The following is a 24,670-nucleotide window of genomic DNA, read 5'->3' as shown; positions in this document are numbered from 1 at the left end:
TAATAAAGAAAAAACATGATTAATTTTGATAGCAACTAAAATTCGATGACAAAGTGTACAAAGCTGCCGGGGAAACCGATTACACGATTAACTTTTAGAATTGCTACAAGCTAATACACATTGGTTGTGTTGCGCTTTATTTCATGGAATCGTGGCGTGCGGCAATCGGTCGTTGCAGGATGTTTAATCGCAGGACAATCGTTAGTGATCCATATATTTGCTGACAAAATGTGTAAATCAACGTGTGCAATTAGCCTTCAAATTCTAACGACCAACCGCGAACGAGCAATCGGTCCCCGGTTGCTAATAACGTCCTATGAAAATAGCGACGCTGTCAATTGTAAATTTAAATAAATCAGGATGTTTAAAGATGATTTAGCTTTATTACAGATAAAAAATGTCGATACGTCGAGATCGTATATCTTCGTCAGTCGTTGAAGCAATTAGGCTAAATTAGAACATGCCGAAAAGAGTGATGTAATAATATTTAATAATCGTTGAATTATTTATGATGTAATAATTTAACGAATTTTCAAGAAATATCAAGCTAAAATTTCATTCGTAAAAGGGCAAATCTTACGTTTAATGTAATACATCGATTTTTATATATCGTTATATACATATGTATATAAACTTGAATATAATATAAAATAATATAAAATTAATCTTCGATAGAAGATATTAACACAGAGGGTGAAATAATAATTTATTCAGCGGTTGTAATATTTTTATCGATTTCTTTATTCATAGTTCGTAGTTTGTCGTTTCGATTCCATTCAACTTCAATTCCATCGACTAATAAATTATTTTTTGACATGATACTTGCTTGTTAATGTATCATTATCTATGCGAGTACATACTACAATGGCAAATAATTTGCCTATAGAATCTATTTCTATACCGTAAAATTTTGCATGAATTATCGCAAGAGACTCTTACGAAATTTCGTAATTTAATATGAATATTCTAAAAGTAACGGGATGAAAGACGAGGGGATTAAAATGTCCGGCAACTTCAAAGTTCCACGACCGAACCAGAAATGTTCTTTCTATCGTTTCTTCTCTTCCTGATTTCCATATTACCTATCTGAGGTATTTATGTATTTATAGGAAATCGAAAGATCCAAACACGTACGGAATATACATAGCTAATATGTAGAAATAAATGAATTATCCTATGTAAAGTGGAGAATCGCTATTTGGAATTTATTTCGTCGTTCGTGTTTACAAAGATGCGGATTTGTGTAAAAATCCTCAGTCTACGCGTTACACACTACGCCCAGCAACATAGCTTATAATTCGCGTTTGTAACGCGAGCGTGCTTATAAGAAAAAGATGGAAAATTTGCGCAGCAGCAAGGAAAATTCGATTCTTAAGGAGATTTCATCGTAATAACGGAGCATGGTTCGAGCAATCTGTCGCGAAGGCTCGTCGCAAGACCGAGCTTCATTGCGATCAGAAAACGTGCACAGGGGCGACGTGCAGCAAGATCATTGAAGATTCCTTATCGAGCGAAGTGTGCGCTTATTCAAAATCCTATCGCGCCTCTCGCATACTACGACGCGACTTTTATCTCGTGATATCGTTGCAATCGCGTTTACGAAAAGGCACAGCTATTCTTCTCTTACGCGATCTGCCATCCCCCTTGTCCCCTATGCTTTCTATCCCCGCTCATCCCTCGCCACGTTACGAATGCCTGCACCATGTGCTACTTGGACAAAACACGGTACATTGTCTTCAGATAAGGATTTTTCGCTGAATCAGTGCAGCAAGTTTTTCGTATAAAAGCTGTTCGCTACGCGTAATCTTCATATTGTTCTAAGATGTTGCGAATCGTTTTACTCGCTGCTTTCATCGTCGGCTGCCTCGGTGAGTGCGAGCAAAGGGATTTCCACCGCCCTTTAATTCTCTTATACGATCGCTCCGCGTTACAAACGTATCGTTTCTTTCCTGCTTTTCACGCTGTGTAATTACATTGTAACGTATGAAAGTAAAATAGACGGGAGTAATAATCGAATCGAAATTTTGAAGCTGCTTTTACTATATGCTTTATAGACTATAAGTAATAAATAATTTGTTGGCTTTCATAGAGTAATTAAATATGATAGGTGCCTGTAATCCATTGCTGCGGCTCGATGGAAAAATCCAATTGAAATCTGCTTTCGTCGTACACTTTATAGAATATTTCAAATAAGTTCCTTTTCTGATTCGCACTGTGTAATTAGACACGATCGCTGCATGTGATATATCGATGCGAGGGTGAAATAGAAAGGGGTGTGTATGTGTTTTTTTTCATTCCTTTAAACATTTTAAAAATGTGTTCTTTCGAAAAGCTTCTCGCAACAGTCCTGTTAAAGTGCCTGTAATCCATTGCTGCGGCTCGATGGAAAAATCCAATTGAAATCTTACAACTACTTTCGTCGTACACTTTATAGAATATTTCAAATAAGTTCCTTTTCTGATTCGCACTGTGTAATTAGATACGATCGCTGCATGTGATATATCGATGCGAGAGTGAAATAGAAAGGGGTGTGTATGTGTTTTTTTCATTCCTTTAAACATTTTAAAAATATGTTCTTTCAACAAAAAAAAAAAAAAAAATGCTTCTCGCAACAGTCAACTATCGCTATTTTTAAGTTTGAACTAAGCTATTTTTAAAAGACTCGCGTGATTAGATCCATAACGGGTTGTTTTCATCATGTCGTATTAAAATCCTTCTCTCATAATCATCAAGTGGTATTACAATCAAAAGAATAACAAATATCGCTATCTATCCATCGTGTTTTTCTCCAATGAATCTCCTTACTTCATTTTCTCTAATTTAATGCCACAGGCTCTGTGCCGAAGCCGCTCTCTCTGTTTCCGGACCCTCGAATCATTGGAGGAAGCCAGGTCGACATAGGTCAACATCCGCATCAACTGAGTTTGCAAACTAGCGGACACATTTGCGGTGGCTCGATCATCAGTAGTAATTGGGCCATCACTGCAGCTCATTGCGTGGGGTAATAACACAAATACATAAAGTTAACAGTAATGCGTGCGTTAAGCAACCGTGAATAAACGTCTGCTTCACATTGGTGGCGTATGAATCTTCCGGACCAAAACGTAGTAATCTCGACTTTGATTGCGTTCAACGAACTTTAATTGAATTTATCCTTCGCGCGATAATCTCTTGGCTTACCCATTAAATCGATATTTTGCGGACGAAATGCTACAATTAATTAACAGGAAAACCGTTTATCGTAGGAAGAATTTAGCTAGGGATTTTTTTCATAAAATTCAATTTATATACATTCTATTGATACAGGGTGTTGCAGGAATGTTTGCAACTAAGATCGTGTTCCGTCGAAAGTAAATTATAATATTTTCTATCTTTATTTTTAGAATTCTCAAATCATTTTCTTCGTTTATCGTAAATACGCTAACTTGAATTTGTCGAACTCAACCACTTCTGATACAGTCGTCTAAAATTCAATTATGTGCCCTCTCGGTTTCTATGTTTCCACCATATTTACCATTTACCAATTAAAAGTTAGAAAATAATAATCAATTACATTGGGAACGAATATTCTTCTCGTAAAATTAAAGATCTTTTCCGCGCTTTAATCTGTAACACGAAGAACAGAATTACAGGATTTATTTTTAGAATTCTCAAATCATTTTCTTCGTTTATCGTAAATACGCTAACTTGAATTTGTCGAACTCAACCACTTCTGATACAGTTGTCTAAAATTCAATTATGTGCCCTCTCGGTTTCTATGTTTCCACCATATTTACCATTTACCAATTAAAAGTTAAAAAATAATAATCAATTACATTGGGAACGAATATTCTTCTAGTAAAGTTAAAGATCTTTTCCGCGCTTTAATCTGTAACACGAAGAACAGAATTACAGGATTTATTTTTAGAATTCTCAAATCATTTTCTTCGTTTATCGTAAATACGCTAACTTGAATTTGTCGAACTCAACCACTTCTGATACAGTTGTCTAAAATTCAATTATGTGCCCTCTCGGTTTCTATGTTTCCACCATATTTACCATTTACCAATTAAAAGTTAGAAAATAATAATCAATTACATTGGGAACGAATATTCTTCTAGTAAAGTTAAAGATCTTTTTCGCGCTTTAATCTGTAACACGAAGAGCAGAATTACAGGATGGTCGTTCAAATTCCTCAACTACACGGTAACGTCACAATTTCGCTGTAATGACGCCATATTATACTTGTCAACGAGTCGATGTTACTTTTACTTTGCCATTTTGAATAATCGAATCTGCCGAACACCGGGATGAAGTACCATGATACGATCATACGGATGATCCGGGTATTTTCGCGCATCGGAATGTTCACTGGCTCATTACGATAATAATTATTAAAGCTATCGCGATATTAAATCGGCTTTGTGGCTCGCATTCCATTCCGATTGCCGGCCATTATGCAATAACAATAAGGTCGTTAAACACCATACGCATATTTTGGAAAACCAACAAAGTGCATTTCGTTGTATGTACATCGTGTACGAGGGAAATCCGGGCTGGTTGGTATTTTGACGCTCTATCGATTACAGATCATCTCCGAGCCAATATACTATACGAATTGGTAGCAGTCACAAAGACTGGGGCACTCCTTATGGAATAAAAAATATCATTCGACACCCTAGGTACAATGCGCGAACCATCGATTTTGATGTCGCCCTTTTGGAGGTACGTAGAAAAAATATTGCATATTATAAAACGATCATGATAGGGTAATTGGGCGAAAGATGCCGATTCTGAATTTTCCATACAAAAATCGCCAAAAGTAAAATATCGTATGTATGTGTTTATGTAAAGTATCACATGTATATGTATATAAAGTATCTGATGTATACGTATGTATGTGAAATAAATGAATTTGAATTTTCAATATTTATCGAGTAAACGGTATACTAACGTACGAAAGACGCTCGGTTGACAAAATATCGTCAATACGATTTTTCTTCGTATCGTTTTTCGACTCATAAAACTCGCGTTAAATTAAAAAAATACGCATAAAACTTAATGCTCTTGTTATTACATACAAGATGTACATGACACTGTACCAATGCTGTAGAACGATATAAGGAAACAGAGAAAAGCAATAATAGAATGAAAATGATAGCGATTAAAATATTATCTACCAAGAATCAGATATTTATTTTAATTATCGCTACGGATTTCGAACGAAGCGTCGAATATATTTGCAGTTTGTTGATTAACTGCGTTTAGTATCGCTGTTATGTGATAATCAGAAATACTTGTTTGTAATTAAATGAGAGTCGTTTCAATAACATATTATATTGTATTGTAATTAATTGTAATACATTGGCATGTAAAAATCTTGATATCACCTACTGATCGTGATTTCTTTTAGATAAGTTTGATTACAATTTTGTCATACTATCGATCATTTTAATTTAGTAGCAAAGAACTGTTGAACTTAATGCGATAAAAATTGTGATTCAGATTAATGGCACAGTCCAGTTTGGTACGAATGTGCAACCTATAAAACTGGCAAACACGGAACTTTTGCCTAATAAGATGGTGAACGTGACTGGATGGGGTACGCTTACGGTACGTGGGTCGATCATTTAACTTTCAAACGAGAGTAAACTATTTATCTAAAAGATTATTTGTTGTTTAATGTACGTCCAACTGTTACTCTTTAAAACAAGCTCTTGTCTTACTTTCTTAAAAGATTTCTTAATACCCTGATCGAGAAACTTTGTAAAAAGAAATTTATAGGACTGTGGTAAACGCAATAGTTGAATCGTAACGAAACCTTTGTTTACAATATTTTGTAAATATAAAAATGATAAAGTTATTGAAGGAATATATATTTATATACAGGGTGGTTGGTAACTGGTGGTACAAGCGGAAAGGGGGTGATTCTACGCGAAAAAAGAAGTCGAAAATATAGAATAAACATTTTTTTTTAATTTTTTTTTTTTAATTTTTCCATCGAGACAACGATCTACAGTGAGATCCGTTATAACGAGACGTGATAAAGTGCACGAGTACCGAGCGATAATTCAAAGTCGATTATCTCGAAAACAAAGCCTCAAACGCAAAATTTTTATTCTATATTTTCCACTTCTTTTTTCACGTAGAATCACCCCCTTTGCGCTTGTACGACTAGTTACCAACCACCCTGTATATTATAAATATCAACTTAAATTTCATATCGAGAAGCAATAATTATTAGATATATCAACCGGTATTTTTCCAAACTTACAGTATCTATATTATTTTTCATATAAAATTAATAAAAGTTAATCGCTCAAAATTCATCTTCCTCGCATAAAATAAATGAAAGTTAATTCCTGAATGGTTACAGGAAGGCGGATCGACTTCTGCACGGTTGATGAGAGTAACGGTCCCGATAGTGAGCAAATCAGAGTGTGCAGACGCTTACAGGTACATGAACAAGATCACCGATAGAATGATATGCGCCGGTTACACCTCAGGTGGAAAAGATGCCTGCCAAGGTGACTCTGGTGGACCCTTGACGGCTGATGGATTACTGTATGGGCTCGTGTCCTGGGGCTATGGGTGCGCCAAACCCAAATATCCTGGTGTTTACACGAACGTTGCTAATCTACGGTCCTGGATCAAGACCCACAGTGGAGTTTAAAAGATAATTATCCTTAAATTGTAATTAAAATACAATGTAGTCGATAAAATACTATATTGATATAACTATGTAGCTATAATAATATTCCTAAAATATTGTTAATATCTCAAGGAGAGAATGTATTATACTTTTGATAAATATTTTTCTGTAAACGTTATTGCGTAAATATAATATAAATCATTATAAAAATAAGAGTGATTGATTTAATGTTCAAAATACCAGTTTCATATGTATGTGAGCTATACGCATACAAAATGGTAATGGAATGTGTTCTCTTGAGGTGAATTTTCTGATTGATTCGTATGGAATGTATTCTTTTTAGAACACTACGTATTAAATTTTATCCAACGGTTGGTGGTTAGCAGCTACATCGAAGAAGAAACACTTTGCAATAATACACATGTATCGAACGTTAGCGACTACAGTCAGCTGATACTTATCAATTTGTAACGAATTATACGTTACCGATTACGTAAACTTAGCGTTTGAGGAAGGTCGTGTAAGCGTTAAAAAAGTTCAACGTTGGTTCGTGCAACTCAAGGCTGGTAGTTTTTCGTTTGAAAATGAACCAAAAGCAAGAGTAGCGCTATCGACAATAAACTAACGCTATCGCGCAATACCATCGATAATAAGTTTTTAAAGAAATAATATTGAAACTAGTTCGTTAGTTCTTGCAATTAGATCATTATCAGGCACGAACGCAAAAGTCGAACGATTAATCGTTTCCTTTACAACTTGGATCTTTCATCGCAGCTTGTAATAGGAAAGAAGCACATGTTCGCAAATTTTATTCGAACCTAATATGTCATTTTCTGCAAGATATATTTTTCTTTCCGATATTCTGCCATATTATTCGTATTATAGCAACTTGGAAAAGGAAATAGCAACGGACTGTACGAACGTACTTTTGCTTTAGTTATTCCGTTATAATTGTAAAACAGAGCGATAGCAATCGCTTCACAAAGGGAGAATACAATATTGACGTTCGACGACAGATTGACGGATGAAATAGTTTGCTTAACCGCGAAATGCTTTTTACGTTTGGCTACCTTTGATCCCCAGAGTACCGCGAACTTTCTCCGATAGTTTATCCAGTTGGACAGTTCGATCAAGATAACTGTTACCGTGATCTGCACTAGCGTTGAAATTCTTTGAAATGTCTTTCATTCCTTCTTTTCTCTCTCTATTACTCGATATTCGTTTCTAATAACTTTTAATCTAGTTTACTTTTCTATCGTCTGAAGTTATTATATAAAATTTTATTAGAAATTTATTATCCAAATATTGCGATGATTACTTTACTTTAGCTATTTCTACATCTTTTTTTATCACGCGCATCGTACGCATTTACGCACTTTCGCATTTCTCGCGAATGCATGAAAATCTCGAGTCTATTCATCGTATAAAGTTTCACTCGAGATCTACGTATTACGAAAAATTAGGAATTCCTATAATTATGAAGATCTGAAGGAAGAAGAGTGACGCGAGATAATATATTTTATTTAACGTACTATTTCTAATAGACGGCGGTCTTCGACGTTTCATTTCGTTCGATCGAACCTTTCGATAAGAAAATGCGTTGAAAGCTTTTATTGAAGGTAGACACGGATAAAACAATATAAAACGTGAGCGGTCGGACACTCGAAAGCTCACAAAGTACACACGCGATGAATACAAGAAATACGTTTTATCAAGTACGTCCGATCGATTAGTTGCAAATTGCTCCAAATTGGATATGTGACTAATCTTGACACGATTGTTCCATTATCTCGAGTCGAGACTCGATACGATATCGCTAATCGTGATCTCACTCGAATGGTCGAATGCGTCGATGAAACTCTGTTTTACCAGAAATCTGTGAACGTTTCATTTTTTTCCGCCGAATTTATCGGGCTACGTGAAATGGATTCCTTTGAAGTTCCAACGACGACGAACTTGGACATCGGATAATGATCGATAACGTCGCGATATCAACGGAATATTTGGCCCCGCACCAGTATCGACAACTTTTAACCTGGTCATAGCTTCTACAACCCAACCAGTTACTCGTTGCTTCTCATCGATCGGTGTTAAAATGGTTACAAAAATTCTGATCGTATTTTGTATCCTTCTTGGAAACGGTAAGTTTCGTTAACTCTAGACCAATACGGTTGGGTCAGAAAAACGCTAATTGCGAACACGAAGCAATTAAATCTAAATAGAGATATCGAGTACTTAATTTTTCTTGTTTTCTGTGTCTCGTTAAATTTACACGCCTCGAAATTTTCCACAAGTGGACAAACATCCATACTCTTGAGTATCGCAAATACATTTTTGTTTATTACTTACATTTAACTACATTTGTATCACGCTTGTATCACGTAGATTTGTATCAAGTTGTTTAATTTTATGTAATTTTTAATTACTTAAAGTTTAATTTTTAATCATATTAATGATTGTTATCATATAAATTAGAAGGATGTACTTTAAAATTAACTGATTTAATTTGCGTGTAAACTGCGTCTTAACCGTGATGAATTATCTACGAGTGAACGATAACAGTCGAGTGTTAATAGTGTCGAATTAACAGACAAAATATTTTGTATTTTCTGTGCAGTTCTTGCGTCCGATAACTTCAAGTACGCCGACATCACAGAGTATCCTTATCATGTAAGTCAAAATATTGATCGTAACATTTGAAGATTGCCAACATTTGTGCATAGTTAAGACGATAAGATTAAAAGAACTCGGTTCAACGCTCATTTAGTACGTATTCACACTTCAGCCATTTCAGTAGTATGGTTGTACATACATGTGCAAACCGAGTAATTTACTCTAATATTTTTTACTTGTCAACTATAGATAAGCACGAAGTTAGAACGATGTAGAGACATTTGAGTTTTAATTTAGAAGAACGTTTGATCGCAACTATGACAAAAAGCAAAGAATTAACACTACCTCTAGAAAAATATACATTTTTCGATCAAATTGCATCACGCATGCAAATACTTACAAATGGTGATTTAAGTACATTAATTCAATTTTGCGATTCTACGTGCAATAGTCTCGAATAGAAAATACGCTATTACGTTTTATGATTGTTTCGTTTGGTGATTGCTCGCGTGATACAGGTGTCCATCGAGATCTACGGGAAACATGTTTGTAGCGGAGCGTTAATGCACGAATCATGGGTGATGACTGTGGCGTCCTGCGTTTTTGGGTGAGTATCGTGCACGGAATTCCACGCGGTTTTATAGAAATCGCGAATCAGCGCGAACCAGCCAACGAATAACGGAACGTAATTGCTTACAGTTCGAACCCGGCTACGATGACTGTACGAGTACGTTCGTCCATGCTTTCTGTCGAAGGAGACGAATTGGAAGTGGCCAACATCGTCGTACACGAAGATTTTGATAAGTACGTGCTGCTCAATGATATCGCGCTTATCAAGGTATGAACAATTTGACTTGTTATGGCGATTTTTGTAGAACGAAAGCTAAACATTTTGGCAGAATTTTGAAGTCAAATGATATACTTGTTTTAACCTTTTAATACCGCTGTGCTCTTACTAAACGTATTTTTCCATTTTTGAAGATTTTCCTAAACCACTAAAATTGTATCCGCCTTGTGAAGATTCCACTTATTTTTAAGTACGGTAAACTATCGATCTCCCACATGATACAAAACGATAGAAAATTTATAGAAAACTAATTTTCCGTGATATCGTCGAAATACTTTTACTTTGTTCTCTTTCAACGATTTTAAACCCAATATCTCCTGTCTCTTCTGCAAATGGATAAAATGGCATAGAAATATTTAGCTGTTGTGGCAGAAACTCGAAAACGAACGGTTCAACGTAGGCGCGAAAAGTTCAATAAACGTCTGGCGATGATGCATTAGTGGAAAGTTGAGGACGAAACGTGCCAATGACGTTTACGATGTTAATTCCCGAGAATATCGTTGAAAAGTGAAATATAAGTTTTTCAAAAAATATTTACAAATTCTATCCTTATGAGGGAAACATCGTATTAAATAAAATGGTATTGAGAAAACGTTTCGAGATAAATATTTAATTATGTCGTATTTTTCTGGAGCACAGCTGAGAATCCCCGTACAATTCGGCGAGAAATTGTTGCCAATAGAACTTCCGGAAAAGGAAGACTACAAGCTCGATGATGGAACGACGTGTTACGTGACAGGCTGGAGGCACACTCTGGTAGGTAGTGTTTCTGATGTTATTAATAAAATAAAACTTTCGTGCTGTCAATAAAGTTTGGTAAAACGTGTCGGCACCATTCGTTAATCGTTTATCTATGTTTCTAATTTTATAAATTTTGATGTATCGTGAAACGTTGCTGTGCCACGTGATTCTTATATTCAACAATCGGATATAAATTGGCAAAAATATTTCTACCGATAACACGGTAAAATACGATGAAAATGTGCCGTGTTTTTAACATTGTATCGCGCTGGAAAATCGTAGCAAACGAACATTCGTTTTATGCTCGGCGCTGATTATCTTTCCGTGTCATCGTGCGATCATTAAAACGCAAACTCGTTCACTAAATATTCACTTTCATCCCGATATCTGATTCCATTTTTGTCCTGATACGATATCTGGCGAACGCGGAAAAAAACAAATGTATACACCTTTTATGATGGCCAATTTTCAATTGCCGAATAAAGAAACAAGCAACAACGCGCATTTCAATTTCGTTAACGCCCGGGCAAAATTGCGCGAACGATATTTCGCGATATTTTCAAAAGCAATAGATCAAACGATTTTTATCCTACCGTAACAACACGACATTCGTTCCATGAAAATTCTTCGCTCGAAAACGTTTAAAGAGACATTTAAAGATAGTCAATGAATTAAATCGAAGCTTCTCTCTTCCACTTTTTACTTTTCCATGTTCAAATTAACCTTCTCAAATTTTCTAAAAACTGGCCACAAACAAAGCGTCGTTCTTAGCACGAGCTTCGTTCGGATTAGTCAAATTGATCGAATTGCGTTTTCGTCGCCTTGCGTGACGTTGGCTCGTTGCAATTCAGTCGCTTGATTAATCCGAATAAAGCTGCACGTATCGATCTTCTCATACGACAATCGATATCCTGATCCACGCACATCAGCGATCGTACACACTACGCTCTATCCAGTCAAGCCATTGTCTTAGCTATCCTGAAGCACCATGTGATCTGTTTGATCGATCAACGATTTTCAGGCTGGTCCGGTGGAATCCCGGCTCACGGTGACAGCTGTACCGCTCGTGAATCAGAGTACCTGCAGCTCGACGATGCCCTGTTACGAGCCAGTGTTCCAGACGATGCTCTGCGCTGGTAACATGACCCACGGGGTAGAGACGTGTCAGGTAAGATGGAGATCAGAGAACGTGGCCTAGAAGCAGATCCAAGGGGCAGAAAGCGGTTGGAAACTGAGATCGTAGACAGAGGAAAGGGAGAGATGCGCGGATTCGCGAGCCGCGACATCCCTGCGGCAGTTAAGCGCCCTGAAGGGTTTTGCTAAGGAGATTCCTCGACCTCGTCGTATGCGATGCCACTCGACGCTTGCCTCTGTGTGATGCTGATACGCTGCACCACTTTACCTGTATACGTAGTTATACAGGATATGCCATGCTACTGGAATAGGTTATAGCTTTGGTAGGACAGAAGATGAGAAACAATTTCATTAGGCACAGTTAAATGATTTCGAATGATACATTGCTCGGTATGAATACTTGGACAGGCGTGGAGCTTTAAAGATTTTGAGGTCACCTATACCTTGTTTAATGGAACTACCAGTTTCTTTTTCTACTAATCGATGCGTTTTCTTATTTTCTACGAAAACGTATTAAGAATTTCTCTATGAAAGTCGATTAATTCTTAAATCTCTTTTTGTATGTAAATCGATCGACGCGTCTTTTTATTCCCTATGGATAAGATTTAAGGGTTAGTGAGTTAAAAAATCGTTTTTCTGCACCGACAGACGAAATTTTGTATTCCGTATAAAACGATATTAAGACGCTTGGATCGAAAGTCCGATCAGCGTGAGAGATATTTTTGACGTTTAATTTCGTAGTATTTATAACAGAAAACTCGAGAGTATGTCTCTCCTTGTTTTTCACGAAATGCTAGGCATTTTAATAGAAAATAACAAAACGCACAGATCGTATAAAAAGATCGATAGTTTCGTTTAAAAAGATAGGAGTGAGCCTAAAATCCTCGAAACACCACCGTTTCCAACATAGACAATTTTGCCTGACGGAAACTTTTTCTATTTTCTACCGTTTTCGAGCTACAATGATTGACCCAGTTATGCGAGACACTGTGTTACGTACATGTTGCTTGCATGACACGGTGATGTTAGCCGCAACCGTTTCCGAAATACAGAGCACGAGTCCCCAAAAATGTGCCACCGGAGGTTGGTTTGGCAGGTTGGACGGTAAGGAAGACGGATCACTTTGTTTTGGTGGTCATTGTTTGCCGTGCAATTAGTGGATCGAACAGGATGGTTGATTGTTCAGCATAAATGATCGAGTGGATGTTTTAGGGAAAGTTGAGCTAATTGTTCGTCGAAGATAGCATCTTAGGCAAAGAAAAGTCGTTTAACAAAGTCGAGTTATTTTTACTATGGTTCGTTGTAAACGAAGACGAGGTAGAAGCGTCGAGGAAGCACTGGATTCTGTACAGGGTTGAGAATTGCATATTTCAAGTTTTTGAAGTTCTGACAATGAGTTAAGGAGTTCGAATAGTTTCATAGTTTTGAAGTGCAAGAGAGTTTGGCAAGATCATTGAAATGCAAATTACGCATCGTCTGCAAACTCTACTTCTCTTTTTGATATAGGTACTGTTAAAGAATCGAGAGCAGAAATTAATTTCTCGGATATTTCGTGATAAGTTTCTGAACTTTCCTCGATTTTTCGTTATCAGCGCTAGTAACTTGTGACCTACAACTTGTGAAATTATCCGTAAAATCTTTTAGGGTCCACGTGTGTAACCAGCTAATTCTTTTACCTATTTTCATCGAAAAGTATGAACCTTAAAAGACAATCACATAAACCAGACACATATATCTAGGATCGTAAATTTATATCGAATCGTCCATTCGTTGAACTACCATGAAAATGCAGCTGGAATTTTAGAAACGGTACTTCTTGACGAACAATGATACGTGAAACAACAATGCCCGATTCATGCACCAATACCACATTATCCTCTGAATATTCAATGGCTATTGAAATTTCTTGGATTCCATTGGCATTGTTTATCGTTTATTAACACGAGCATTCGTTCGAGTTTTCCTTTGTAAACTTCTCTTAACAACGCGTTCGCGATAATAATTCAACGAGTCAACATTTCGATCAACGTTTCAATCATATGGTTGTCGCTAGTATAACGATTAAATCACTGAATTTGTTATTATCGTGTAATTGAAAAGCTTAGAGAGATACATACATAGAAGCGACGAGGTTTGTTTTAATAAAGGCTATGAATAAAATTAAATCTAAAGAAATTATCGAACGTATTAATTGCTCGAAAATTTATAGGTCACAATGAAATTCTCTACACAAATGGTCTTACGTATAGCGTTTCTATTAATTGATGCGATCTTTCATTAGAATTCGGATTCATTAGAAATTTTCATTTGTACTTGATTTGCATTTCCTGGCAAATCTGAAGATGTAAAAGCGCATAAAATGCATCTAGTATACGCGCAGAAGTATGCAAATTAAGACAGTAATTAAAATATTTAAATAAATTTCTGTATAGGTTCTATTTCTTTGGTTGTGTTTATAAAAATATGAATTTACGTAAATATCCGCAGCCTACTTATTAATTAATTTTGCGTTTCAAAAACTTTCGACACATTTGCACCGTTTTTCCACGCAATCTCACAGTCTCAGTCGATTATAATTGTTCTCCACGTACTCTGGCTGCTTACACTTGGTCGTACAATTAATCAACGATCAATTTAACGTTTACCGGGTCGAGACACACGTTCGACTAATTCAGGCGGCGCGGTGACCGAATCAAATTGTCAAGCAAACTGATGCGCCTGATTTCAAGGCTTTGAGTCGAGCGCAAAGATAACGTCGGGCAGATAAATCCAGTGATCTAGATTCGAACGATTCGTACGTGGACAGAATTGGAAAAGACCGGATAAACCGGACCATCGAGGTTGAAAATTTATGCGATCCGTAATTAGCAGGCGAAACGAACGGCGAACGTTTGGTATCCATTGGGTCAAGGAATTTCAGATAATTATAGGTTCGTCGCAAGTTCATTTGCGATTTGTGTGTTGGAAAAGCGCAATTTAGCATTCGCACGTTAATGTTAGTTAGATTTGAGTATTTTAAAGAGAGAAAAGGATTTTAATTGCATACACGGGCGAGTGCTTTAAGATAGATCAGATCTAAAGTGAGAAATAAAAATTTCATATATCCCGACATCGTTGAAATCTTGTTCTTTCGCGAGGTTGGAAATAATTTCTAGTTCAATTCCTGCAATTACATTTAAACTTTCAATAATTTCTCATTCTTGTCTTTTAATTTATGGAAGTGATCGATATGACTTCTGAACAGCTCGTATAATTTTCATTTGGCTTTGATTTCAAATATACGCATAGCCGAAAGTATCTTCGATAACTACACCGTCGTATTTCTAAGATTTGGCAGAAAATTTATTTCACTCCTGAATCATCTTGCTTATTTTTCATTCTGCGAAGGGGAGAACGTTGGCAAATTCTCAAACAAGTCCAATTAATTATAGGCACCATCGATGATATCGTTAACGCCAATATCTGACATTGCGTTCCATTTCTGACTGAATCGTCGTGCTAACGGTTCGCCGATACAATGCACAAAAGATACGTCGGGTTTATAAGCAACGTTTGAATACGGTCAGCTGAATAGAAAGTGAACATTATTCATCGTGCATAATAGAAAATTGTCATAAAGCTGCGGAGATTCCTACACGCCCCGTCGTTATAGTAATAACAATAAAATTCGCCAGAGCGATAGAAAAATCTATATCTTTCGGTTGGTTCTCTATCGCCAATAGATTCCAATTTTTGTTCCATTTTTTTCTATCCCTCCCTTGTCCCTTTCGCATGAATATTTCTCTATTGGAAATACAATCCCGCGAAAGTTATGTAACGCTGCACGTCTTTTCAAAACAGATAAACGCGATGGAGATTTCGAACGCTGAATTTTTGAATGCGAACGCGTTTAAACGAAGCAAAACTAAGCGAAATTTTCAAACCGTTCTTCAGTGGCAATTTTCGCGTTCTTTGTTCGAGGTTATTGGCGAGTATCATAACGCATAGTATACATATACGTAGAACGCACGAGGCGATGCTAGATTTTAAAATTCGAAATAACCTTCTGCCATTATTGACACCAGTCGTTTTATCTTCCTTCTTCCACAATTGTTCAATCTCGATAATTTTATTTTTTAGTGCATTCTATTACACGTATGAACGATATTTTCAACTGTTGTTAGAAAAAAGTTACAAATTATATTCACATCTCTGAATCTAAATAATCGAGTGAAATCAAAGTTCGCTTTCGCTTCTCACTGGGTTATTTGTTTTCTTCTGTAATTATTATTATCAATATATCTTAAAAACTCTTCTTTTTTTATATATCTCTATCATATTCGAATACCTTTCCCAAAATAATTATTTTCCCCCCATTGAAACGCAGAAACGTTTACTTAAAATCGTTCGATACCTAAAAATAAACTGACAAAGTAGTTTAGTTTCGAATGATAAATGTCAAACGATAACGGCTGCATCTATTTCTGTCCAATAGAAATAGATATTGTACGCGAGAAAGACAGAACTCGGAGCTACAAGTAATCACTGAAACCGTCAACCCTCGTCTGCTTGCAGGGTGATCCAGGTGCTCCGCTGATGGAAGGCCAGACGCTGATTGGTGTTCTATCCTACGGATTAGGATGTAAAACTATGATACATCCGGGTGTATACACTCGTGTCAGCAGTTACCTAGCTTGGATCTCGGCAAATTCCGGTATCCACTATATATGAGATGATATTCGTGAAACTACAATGTCAACATCGCTAACCTTTACCCGGAAGTCGTGGCAAACTGAAGCTTCTACCGTTTTAAAGGAATGACGGAATGGCTGGAAGATTCTTCTACCCGTTCGTATATCGTCAGGGCGATGTCAAAGCTATCTCGCTTTATAAATTTGTCGAACGTAGTAAAAGGGCTTTATGAAAATACAACGAACCTAGAAAGTACGTCTTTTGTTTCTTCGCGAACGATTTTCCTCTCCTGTATTGCGCGTATAACTGCACACTTTCATTTCGTCGAATTTTTCCATCTTTTATATCTTCGTTCTTTGGTTCAGCTCGAACGAACAAACAGAAACTAATAAGTTGGTTCAAATTCCAAGGAGAATACTACTCCGTGTAGAAGAGACAGAAAATCCGAAATAACTGTTACACGATGAATTTATAAATCGGGAATTTAAACTGCGAAGCAACATCCATCGAACAAACTAATTAGCGGGTTTCACCGAGTACGTACACCTTATAACGAATACCAAATTCGTACGATAAAACACAGAAATGGTTTGTTTACGGAACTGTCCGTTATTTCTGCCCGCTGCTGCGTAGCGGATCGTTCATTAGCAAAATGATAGGATTCTTATGCTGGAAATTCCCGATTAAATACTAGACGTTTTCAATGAGAAATAACCGAATCAATTATGGGGCCACTTGTTACGTTTTTGTATTAGGATTTACGCATGTTTCGTTATTGATTTCGCTGCTTTCGCCACGGTTAAACGAGCAACGCTGAACAGCAATTCCTCGGTTCGTGCTTATTTCCTCTACAAACGTAACGTAAATATTGGTCGCTTATTAACAATCGTCGAGATAAAATATTCGAGAAGAATTGTGCGACGAGTAAGGATAATTGGTACGTTTGATTCGTACGCAGTAATTGAGTGGTGGAAAGGGGAACGAGCCACGTCGGGCTACGGAACACCATTTATTATCGAATACTCATAACCCGTGATCTAATTGTGGAACAAAAAGCAGTCAGCGATGACATTTCAGCGCGTCGAGATCACATTAATTATTTGCGAAAAAGCAACCGCGAATCGTGGTGGTTTTCGTGCTCGTCGAACGCGTTCCGCTCTCTTTGTAAACAAAGGGGATGGCGGCCGTGGTAGCGACGCGAATTGTTTGCAGGAAAAATTTCACAGATCGTAGTTGCTTCGATAACGTTCTGTGCTCGCGACTAGGATAAACAGAAAACGCTCACAGACCGGTTTTCTCGGTGATCCAACTTCGAAGGACTGTCACACGCGTGTAAACGCCGGGATAAGATGGCCGCGCGCATCCAAAGCCCCACGATACGATTCCGATCAGTTTGTCATGCTGCACCAACGGCCCGCCACTGTCGCCCTGTCAAAATCATAGTTTTATTGAGAAAAACTAGAAATTTGCTTATCTTTAACGCGGCAAATGTTACATATACAGGGTGGTTGGTAACTGGCGGTACGAGCGGAAAGGGGGTGATTCTACGCGAAAAAAGAAGTCGAAAATATAGAATAAAAATTTTTCGTTCGAGGCTCTGTTTTCGAGAAAATCGACTTTGAATTTTCGCTCGGTACGCGTGCGGTACGTTATAACGGATCTCACTGTAGATCGTTGCCTCCATGGAAACATTAAAAAAAAAAGAAGAAGAAATAAAAAAAAAATTTTTATTCTATATTTTCGCTTGACTTTCCGCTTGTGCCACCAGTTACTAACCACCCTGTATATTGTACCATAAGTTTACGGTATTATTTATCGGTTTCAAGTTATTGGGGGAGGAATTTATTTCAATGGAACGTCATTTCAATATTCGTAACGCTGATATCTGATAATCATGTCACTCTTCCCTGGGAGATTCTTTTCCTAATCCCAAATTTCTCGTATGCAGAGTTTTTTTTGCAATTATAATTATAATTACAGAGTTACTAGGGTTTCTTCTATAACGCCAGAATTCTTGCTTCTACAGGATATTCGCAACATTCGAACGCAACAAGAATGCTAGCGGACGTTCGTAAGGATTAAATGGAGCATCTGAAAGAATCGAACAAACTCTCTGGTGCATTGTTAGTTGCAACCGGGCGTTCGAACGTCCTGCGAATGCTCGATTTCCGATTCGGTATTTCCGAACATTCGCCAAATGGCGAAAGAATGCTCGTTTGCGGCGTTTTAATTCTCAAGGTATACCAAAGTGGAAGAAGAGCGAACGTTCGTCCGCTTGGTCTAAACCTTAATATAATCGATCGATTAATCGTAAGTGATCGATCATGGCCTGAGGGACGAAACATTATTAACTTAATGACTACGTTGAAATAGAATTAATGCCACGAGTGTATTGATTCGCATGGAAGAAAGCTACTAACAAATTAACGACATCGAATTACCTGACAGGCATCCTTTCCTCCGGCATTCACATAACCAGCGCATATCATTCTTCGTGTGATTGGTCTGGTCATGTACAAACGGGAACACTGAGCGCTAGAAACGAGTGGTACTTGCACTTTACGTAACCGTGTGGTCAGTGGACCGTTGTTTCTCAAAACTCCCCAACCGGTAACCATCGCATTGCTGCCAGCCGTATAATGATCGGCTATTGGTGCCAGCAGGATCGGTTTTACCCGCGAACTGTACACCAGCCGCTTTTCCAACTGAAATTGTAATTGGTTTGAACGGTGCCAACCGTTGAGAGGCTGTGCATTGCGGAATTGATTGTGAAACGGTAATTGAATTCTTCGGCTTTATTCCACGGAGGCCCGTTAATAAATAAACCTTGTCGATCGACGCTCGGTTTGCCCTAGACCTAACTTCACCGACCGCCCGGATTTTCGTTACCGCTTGCTTTTTTCAACCGCTTCGAAATGGAGCGTGAAGTCGTCACGCTTTTACCTTGCTCGTGATACCCAAGTTTTTGCAGGTTCGATCGTCGTTGCAGTCTTACGAATAGTTCACGAGTTTAGTTTGTAGGAAACGGTTATACGTTGAGACGCGAATGTGTCGATTCTTAAGAAAGTCATACTTTGTATCACGTGCAACAAGGTATCCGTGAAAATCCGTTCTTTAAAAAGATCAGTCAGGTATTATTGGAATTTTCGAGTGTTTAATATCAATCAGAATTTCGATTAATCGATTCGAAATCAGTACGGATAGATATTGAATCTTTGTAGAAAACTAATTCTCTTAATTCTTCATTCGCTTCGAAATTTCCCGTATCTTAGAATCTACAGGATGTTATACGATTGGGCGATATGAGACTGTTTCGAATTTCTGGTTAAACAAAGTAGATTTAGAAAAAATAAATATCTTATTTCGCGATATACGAGTATTAAGTTCAAAAGGCACGCGCAGAAATACAAGAGAGTAGTGTACAATGAAATTCGACGATTCAGGGTCCAGAAAACAAGTGGCTCGCTAACCTCTCACATAGAATTGTCGTTTCTTTCGTTTTACTATTACTTACAAACAATTTTACGAACAATTCTACAGCCTAAAATCGTACCAATTTCGATGAAAAGGGCGGCAACGTTCGAATAAAAAATAGCAGAGAAATCCTACTCACCCGAATCAGAGCAATATCGTAATCCGCGATGCTTCTGTCGTAGCTCTCGTGAGTGATAATTTTTTCGGCGATGACTACAGTGGCGTTGTCCTCCGTAAGGTCGGAAGTGCCTGCCTTGATCGAAAAGAAACGAACCAAGGGGCTGAAATCGGAACAGAACGAAAGAACGCTCATTAACGCATCGTTCGCGTCTAGGGCTATTCGTACATACACACGCGTTGCATAACGAGATCGATGATGCTTGTTAACGAAACTAGTACTAGGGTACGTACCTCTGGACACAGTGCGCGGCTGTGACGATCCATTGCTCGCTAATGATAGAGCCACCGCATACGTGACGATTGTTAAATCGAAGAGACACCTATAAATTTCAGTCGGCGTGTATCAATTTTGCGGACGATCAGGCCAGAAACAACTGTGAAATTTGTGATGGAGAAAATATCGTCGAAATACGGAACACGACCAGCCTGTTAAACGAGGATTAATATCTTTCCTGATATCTGCATCGAGCGAGCGACTGGGTTTCAAAATGCCGAACTCGTGACCGTGGTCACGACCAGAAAATTACAGCTGCATTCGAGCTAAATTATTCCCTTTTTTCATATTTATAGTATTTGTAAATTTATAGGATTTGAAAATTAAAACGCAACGTTCGCGATATTTTTCTTTTTCTTTCGATGACACGCGGCTCGAAGAGGAAGAATCAAGTCGAGGATTTCCGGATGGTTAATTTTGCTCGCCTTGAAGAAGGGAACTTAAGAGGAACTTGGGAGCAACTTGAGATAATACGTGGAAAAAAGAAAAGAGATGGACTCGACGGACGATGTTTTTCTTCGACAGCTAAAGGTGAACGAACGTAAAGCTTCGTCGATCGTTGTACACGAAGATACATCGGTCCTTAATGGGCTGTTTTGGCGCAAGCCGCGAGACGAAATGTTTCCACTCGACGGATTTCCACCAATTAATCTTCGCCAATTGCGGGAACGATCGTTTCGAATACTTACCTGGTACGGATGTTCATCGATACTTGCTGGCTGGCCTCCTACGATGCGACTCTCGTCAGCTGGAAGAATCAATAGTTGAATTTGCGTTTCCACTTGTCTGCTCGTTGAAAAACTACTAATCAAAGCACGATATCGTTCGATGAATTTCCATAGAATTTAATGACTTCCCTTAAATCGAGAACTATCGAATAATCGTGAGTAAGAGACAATTGCACTCTGTTAAAAGCATCGCGTGCTCGTCTCGGTTTAATAAATCAAAAATTGAGCCAATAATCTAGCTACGGAAAAATAATAGAACAATTTTAATAGATTTATCGTACAAATAAAGGCAATTTAACGTGCAAATAATTTAAGACTATAAACGAACGATACGAAAACACTAATTTAATATATCTGACCGAATAAATAAACAATTAATATTGTACAATAAGATGTTGCCGAATTTACCAATTGAAATCCATACGAATTAATAAATTCTTATTTAACTAGAAATTTAAAAATCCTTCGAATCTTTTTTAAATCAGCGACAAAATGTAGTAAATCGTGGGATGAATGAAAGCAAGGAAAGTATGAATTATAACGATATGCTTTTTCCTTCTTAAGTACTTCAAGCGTTCAAAGTGTTTTTTTATCGAATTACAGGCCAATCGTACGTACGATCTGTGAAAAAATTCTGCGAGAGCCCGAGTAGAACGAGCTGCAATAACAACAGCGGCGTATACATGCTGGGAACCTGGTTCAAGAACTACCTGGTCGCCATAAGGCTCGCCCTTCTTTTATTTCGATATTCGGGTTAATTGTCCTTCGTATCAATTTACCCGAACACGAGAAAAATGTCCGATCCACGAAAGTTTCAGACTGTCGACCTGAATTCCACGTCGATTACGTAAAAGCAGCAAGACTAACGTAAAATTTCAACGCCGTGACCGCACGATAACGTTATTTCTTCTGGAAACAACTGTTTTTCTTTTCTTCAAAAACATTATAACAAGTAAAAAACGTATGTAACATGCAGAGTTTCATTTTAGAATCATTTTAGTGGGTCGATTATTTACGGTACCAAGAGATCAATAATTTCTGCACAAGCGTTTCACGCGTTTCTTTCTGATACCATCGAATTAATAGAATTTTAAAGATGTTTAAAATTGCAGTGTATTTATTCCACTAACGTTATACTATATCTTTGATGCTATAAGAAGCAAGTCGTTCCTCTGGAAATTGTCTCTATGTATGCGTGAAGCAACGAAGCTTAGAGATGGAATCTGAAGAAACAAGACAATTATATACGAATTTATAATTTATAACTTGTTAAAGTATACTAACCATGGAAATCGTTCTATTAAGTGAAAATAATTTGACAGCGTAAAACGTATCGCGTAGTGCGTACATTTAAAACGTAATTGCTCGTATGCCTTAGACATCTGACATAAATATGCGCGAAGGACGATCGATTTCCAACGACGCAAGCAACAACAGCAATTCGACTCTCGTTTAAGAATCGTAGTAACCGACCCGTGGGATCAGGAGGAAAATTCGAAATACACGGAACGTATCGAATAGTCATTAGGCAAGTTCGTTGCACACGATGCAGAAACCGACGAACCGACAGGCAACGACAGACTGTTGTTAAAAGGATATCGATTGCTCGGGGAACGTAATGCCCGTTGCATTAGTATGCCGAGTCTGACATGATTCTTACGAACGCGCAATCGGCCAGGGTAAATTCTCTGTTAGAATCGGGCTCTCTTTACGAGACGAAGATGCCGATCAACGCCGGCACGTACAATGGCGACGCTTGTTTCCGCCGCCCTTTACGAGCCAGCCATCTGTGCAAAGCTGCAAAATCGTTTATGCAACGGCATACCGACGGAAGGTCTCAAGCACGTCCGAGTCAGTCGTAAAATTAATAATTCTCGATAACGAACGGCCTTCTGCCTCCGACAAGAAAAGGCGAGAACGAGCAGAACCGACTTACATGCAGCATCGCGCTGCATACGTACAGCATGTTTCTTAACTTTCTCATAGGAGAGCTCGAGAAAGAGAGAGAGAGAGCTCAAGAAAGAGAGAGAGAGAGAGAGAGAGAGTTGATGAAACTGTGAACTGTAGCGTTATAAATTTCATATCGTAATTCTCGTTGGATTCATTTTTGATCGATTCGTGCTTTTTGCTAGAGAATTTGTCAAGTTAAAGGAGAATACGAGGGAATCGTTAATGGTACGTGCGATTTATGCTTTCAATTTTACGCTGAGAATTTCGTTTCTTCTTTCCATCGAAACATACAAACTTCGTATAATCTGCGATTGAATATAAAATAAAAACGGAGCATATATGTATATCCAAAGTTTTGAATGACCGCATAAGTTGTTGAATCGGAGTAATTTCTAGCTTTAGAAGGCTTAGACTATGTGTTTGAATAGATGAATTTCACGCGAATAATTTACTCGAGCGTTTCGTATTGTGAATGATAGAATAAGGATTTCGAATACACATTTTTATTCGTTGAAACACGAACTTAGCCGTAAAAAAAGTTTGCTCGAATTAAACCTAAAAACGTCTTCGTGTGTCGCAATGTGTTTTTCATGAAATAATGGTTTTTGATTTTAACTCACTGACGTTTTCGTTTTGGAAGTACAAGACGGCTGTTAAAGAGGATTAATGTTATACGATAATAACGGATACTTTGTTGCCATTAAAAGTTGCATTTTGTAAATGTGGAAAAGATAAATCGTACAACGCGCACCGCACGGTTACATGCATAAACATGTAATGGAAGAAATTTGTAAATGTACATATATTCATATATTTAAACGAGTTTATCTCTTCAAAATGTATCGTTGAAATTCAGTAACTATGTGCATATTTTCATATCAATGTGTACCTATGCTGTTTTAAAACTGAAAACACTTTTTAAGGAGTTCATATTTCCCAAAAACTTACTAAATATTTATTATTATAACTAGCAAATATCTTTATAAATAAGGAAATATTTACTAATATGTAATAGAAAATTAACATCTTTTTTTGGATTAAGAAACCTTTTTTAGTCGTTAAAGAAAAGCGATCGTTTAAGGATGAAAAAATTACGTATGAAATTTAGATGTTCAGATTTAAATATAAAAATACTTTATCGATTAAAAATCCGCATTTTGTATACTGTGGTATGTAAAAGAAGATGCATAGTCATATGGAAAAGTTCTCGAACTGCAAATTAACTTGTTTTATTTTTTATTGTTAATTCACTTTCCTTCCAGACGTCAGCTTTTCATTCATCAGCTATCATTCACTCCTTTCGAATCTTTTCTTCTCTTTTACGATAAACTACAACTCCTTTTTCTTTGCTTCTCGGCGAATAAAAAGCTGAATAAAAAGAAGGTTTAAAATTTTATCGATCGAGACTCTGCATTATTCTTGTAAAA

The 24,670-nt window shown here is 37.4% G+C and overlaps 3 protein-coding genes across 3 annotated transcripts; 2 read left to right on the top strand and 1 right to left on the bottom strand.

Annotated features, from left to right (window-relative positions):
* Window positions 1-1,207: 1,207 nt before the first annotated feature.
* Window positions 1,208-6,844, top strand: LOC117160107 (trypsin-2-like). The gene is made up of 5 exons (XM_033340559.2): window positions 1,208-1,868; window positions 2,833-3,001; window positions 4,569-4,704; window positions 5,485-5,592; window positions 6,356-6,844. The coding sequence occupies exons 1-5, from the start codon at window positions 1,823-1,825 to the stop codon at window positions 6,650-6,652; spliced, it is 756 nt and encodes a 251-aa protein (XP_033196450.2). The 5' UTR covers window positions 1,208-1,822; the 3' UTR covers window positions 6,653-6,844.
* Window positions 6,845-7,132: 288 nt separating this feature from the next.
* Window positions 7,133-16,892, top strand: LOC117160106 (trypsin-4). Its single transcript, XM_033340558.2, has 7 exons — window positions 7,133-8,772; window positions 9,249-9,301; window positions 9,763-9,851; window positions 9,944-10,082; window positions 10,731-10,847; window positions 11,854-12,000; window positions 16,521-16,892. Exons 1-7 carry the CDS (start codon window positions 8,727-8,729, stop codon window positions 16,674-16,676), a joined length of 747 nt encoding a protein of 248 aa, XP_033196449.2. The 5' UTR covers window positions 7,133-8,726; the 3' UTR covers window positions 16,677-16,892.
* A 374-nt stretch (window positions 16,893-17,266) lies between these two features.
* Window positions 17,267-23,259, bottom strand: LOC117160085 (trypsin-4). Its single transcript, XM_033340511.2, has 5 exons — window positions 23,230-23,259; window positions 20,523-20,611; window positions 20,251-20,392; window positions 19,079-19,342; window positions 17,267-18,065 (listed from the first exon to the last, which is right to left on the bottom strand). Exons 1-5 carry the CDS (start codon window positions 23,257-23,259, stop codon window positions 17,919-17,921), a joined length of 672 nt encoding a protein of 223 aa, XP_033196402.1. The 3' UTR covers window positions 17,267-17,918.
* Window positions 23,260-24,670: the final 1,411 nt, after the last annotated feature.

This window comes from Bombus vancouverensis, chromosome 2, assembly GCF_051014615.1.
Source record: "Bombus vancouverensis nearcticus chromosome 2, iyBomVanc1_principal, whole genome shotgun sequence".
NCBI classification, from domain to species: Eukaryota; Metazoa; Arthropoda; class Insecta; order Hymenoptera; family Apidae; genus Bombus; species Bombus vancouverensis.
This window is presented reverse-complemented; position numbering and strand designations above follow the sequence as displayed.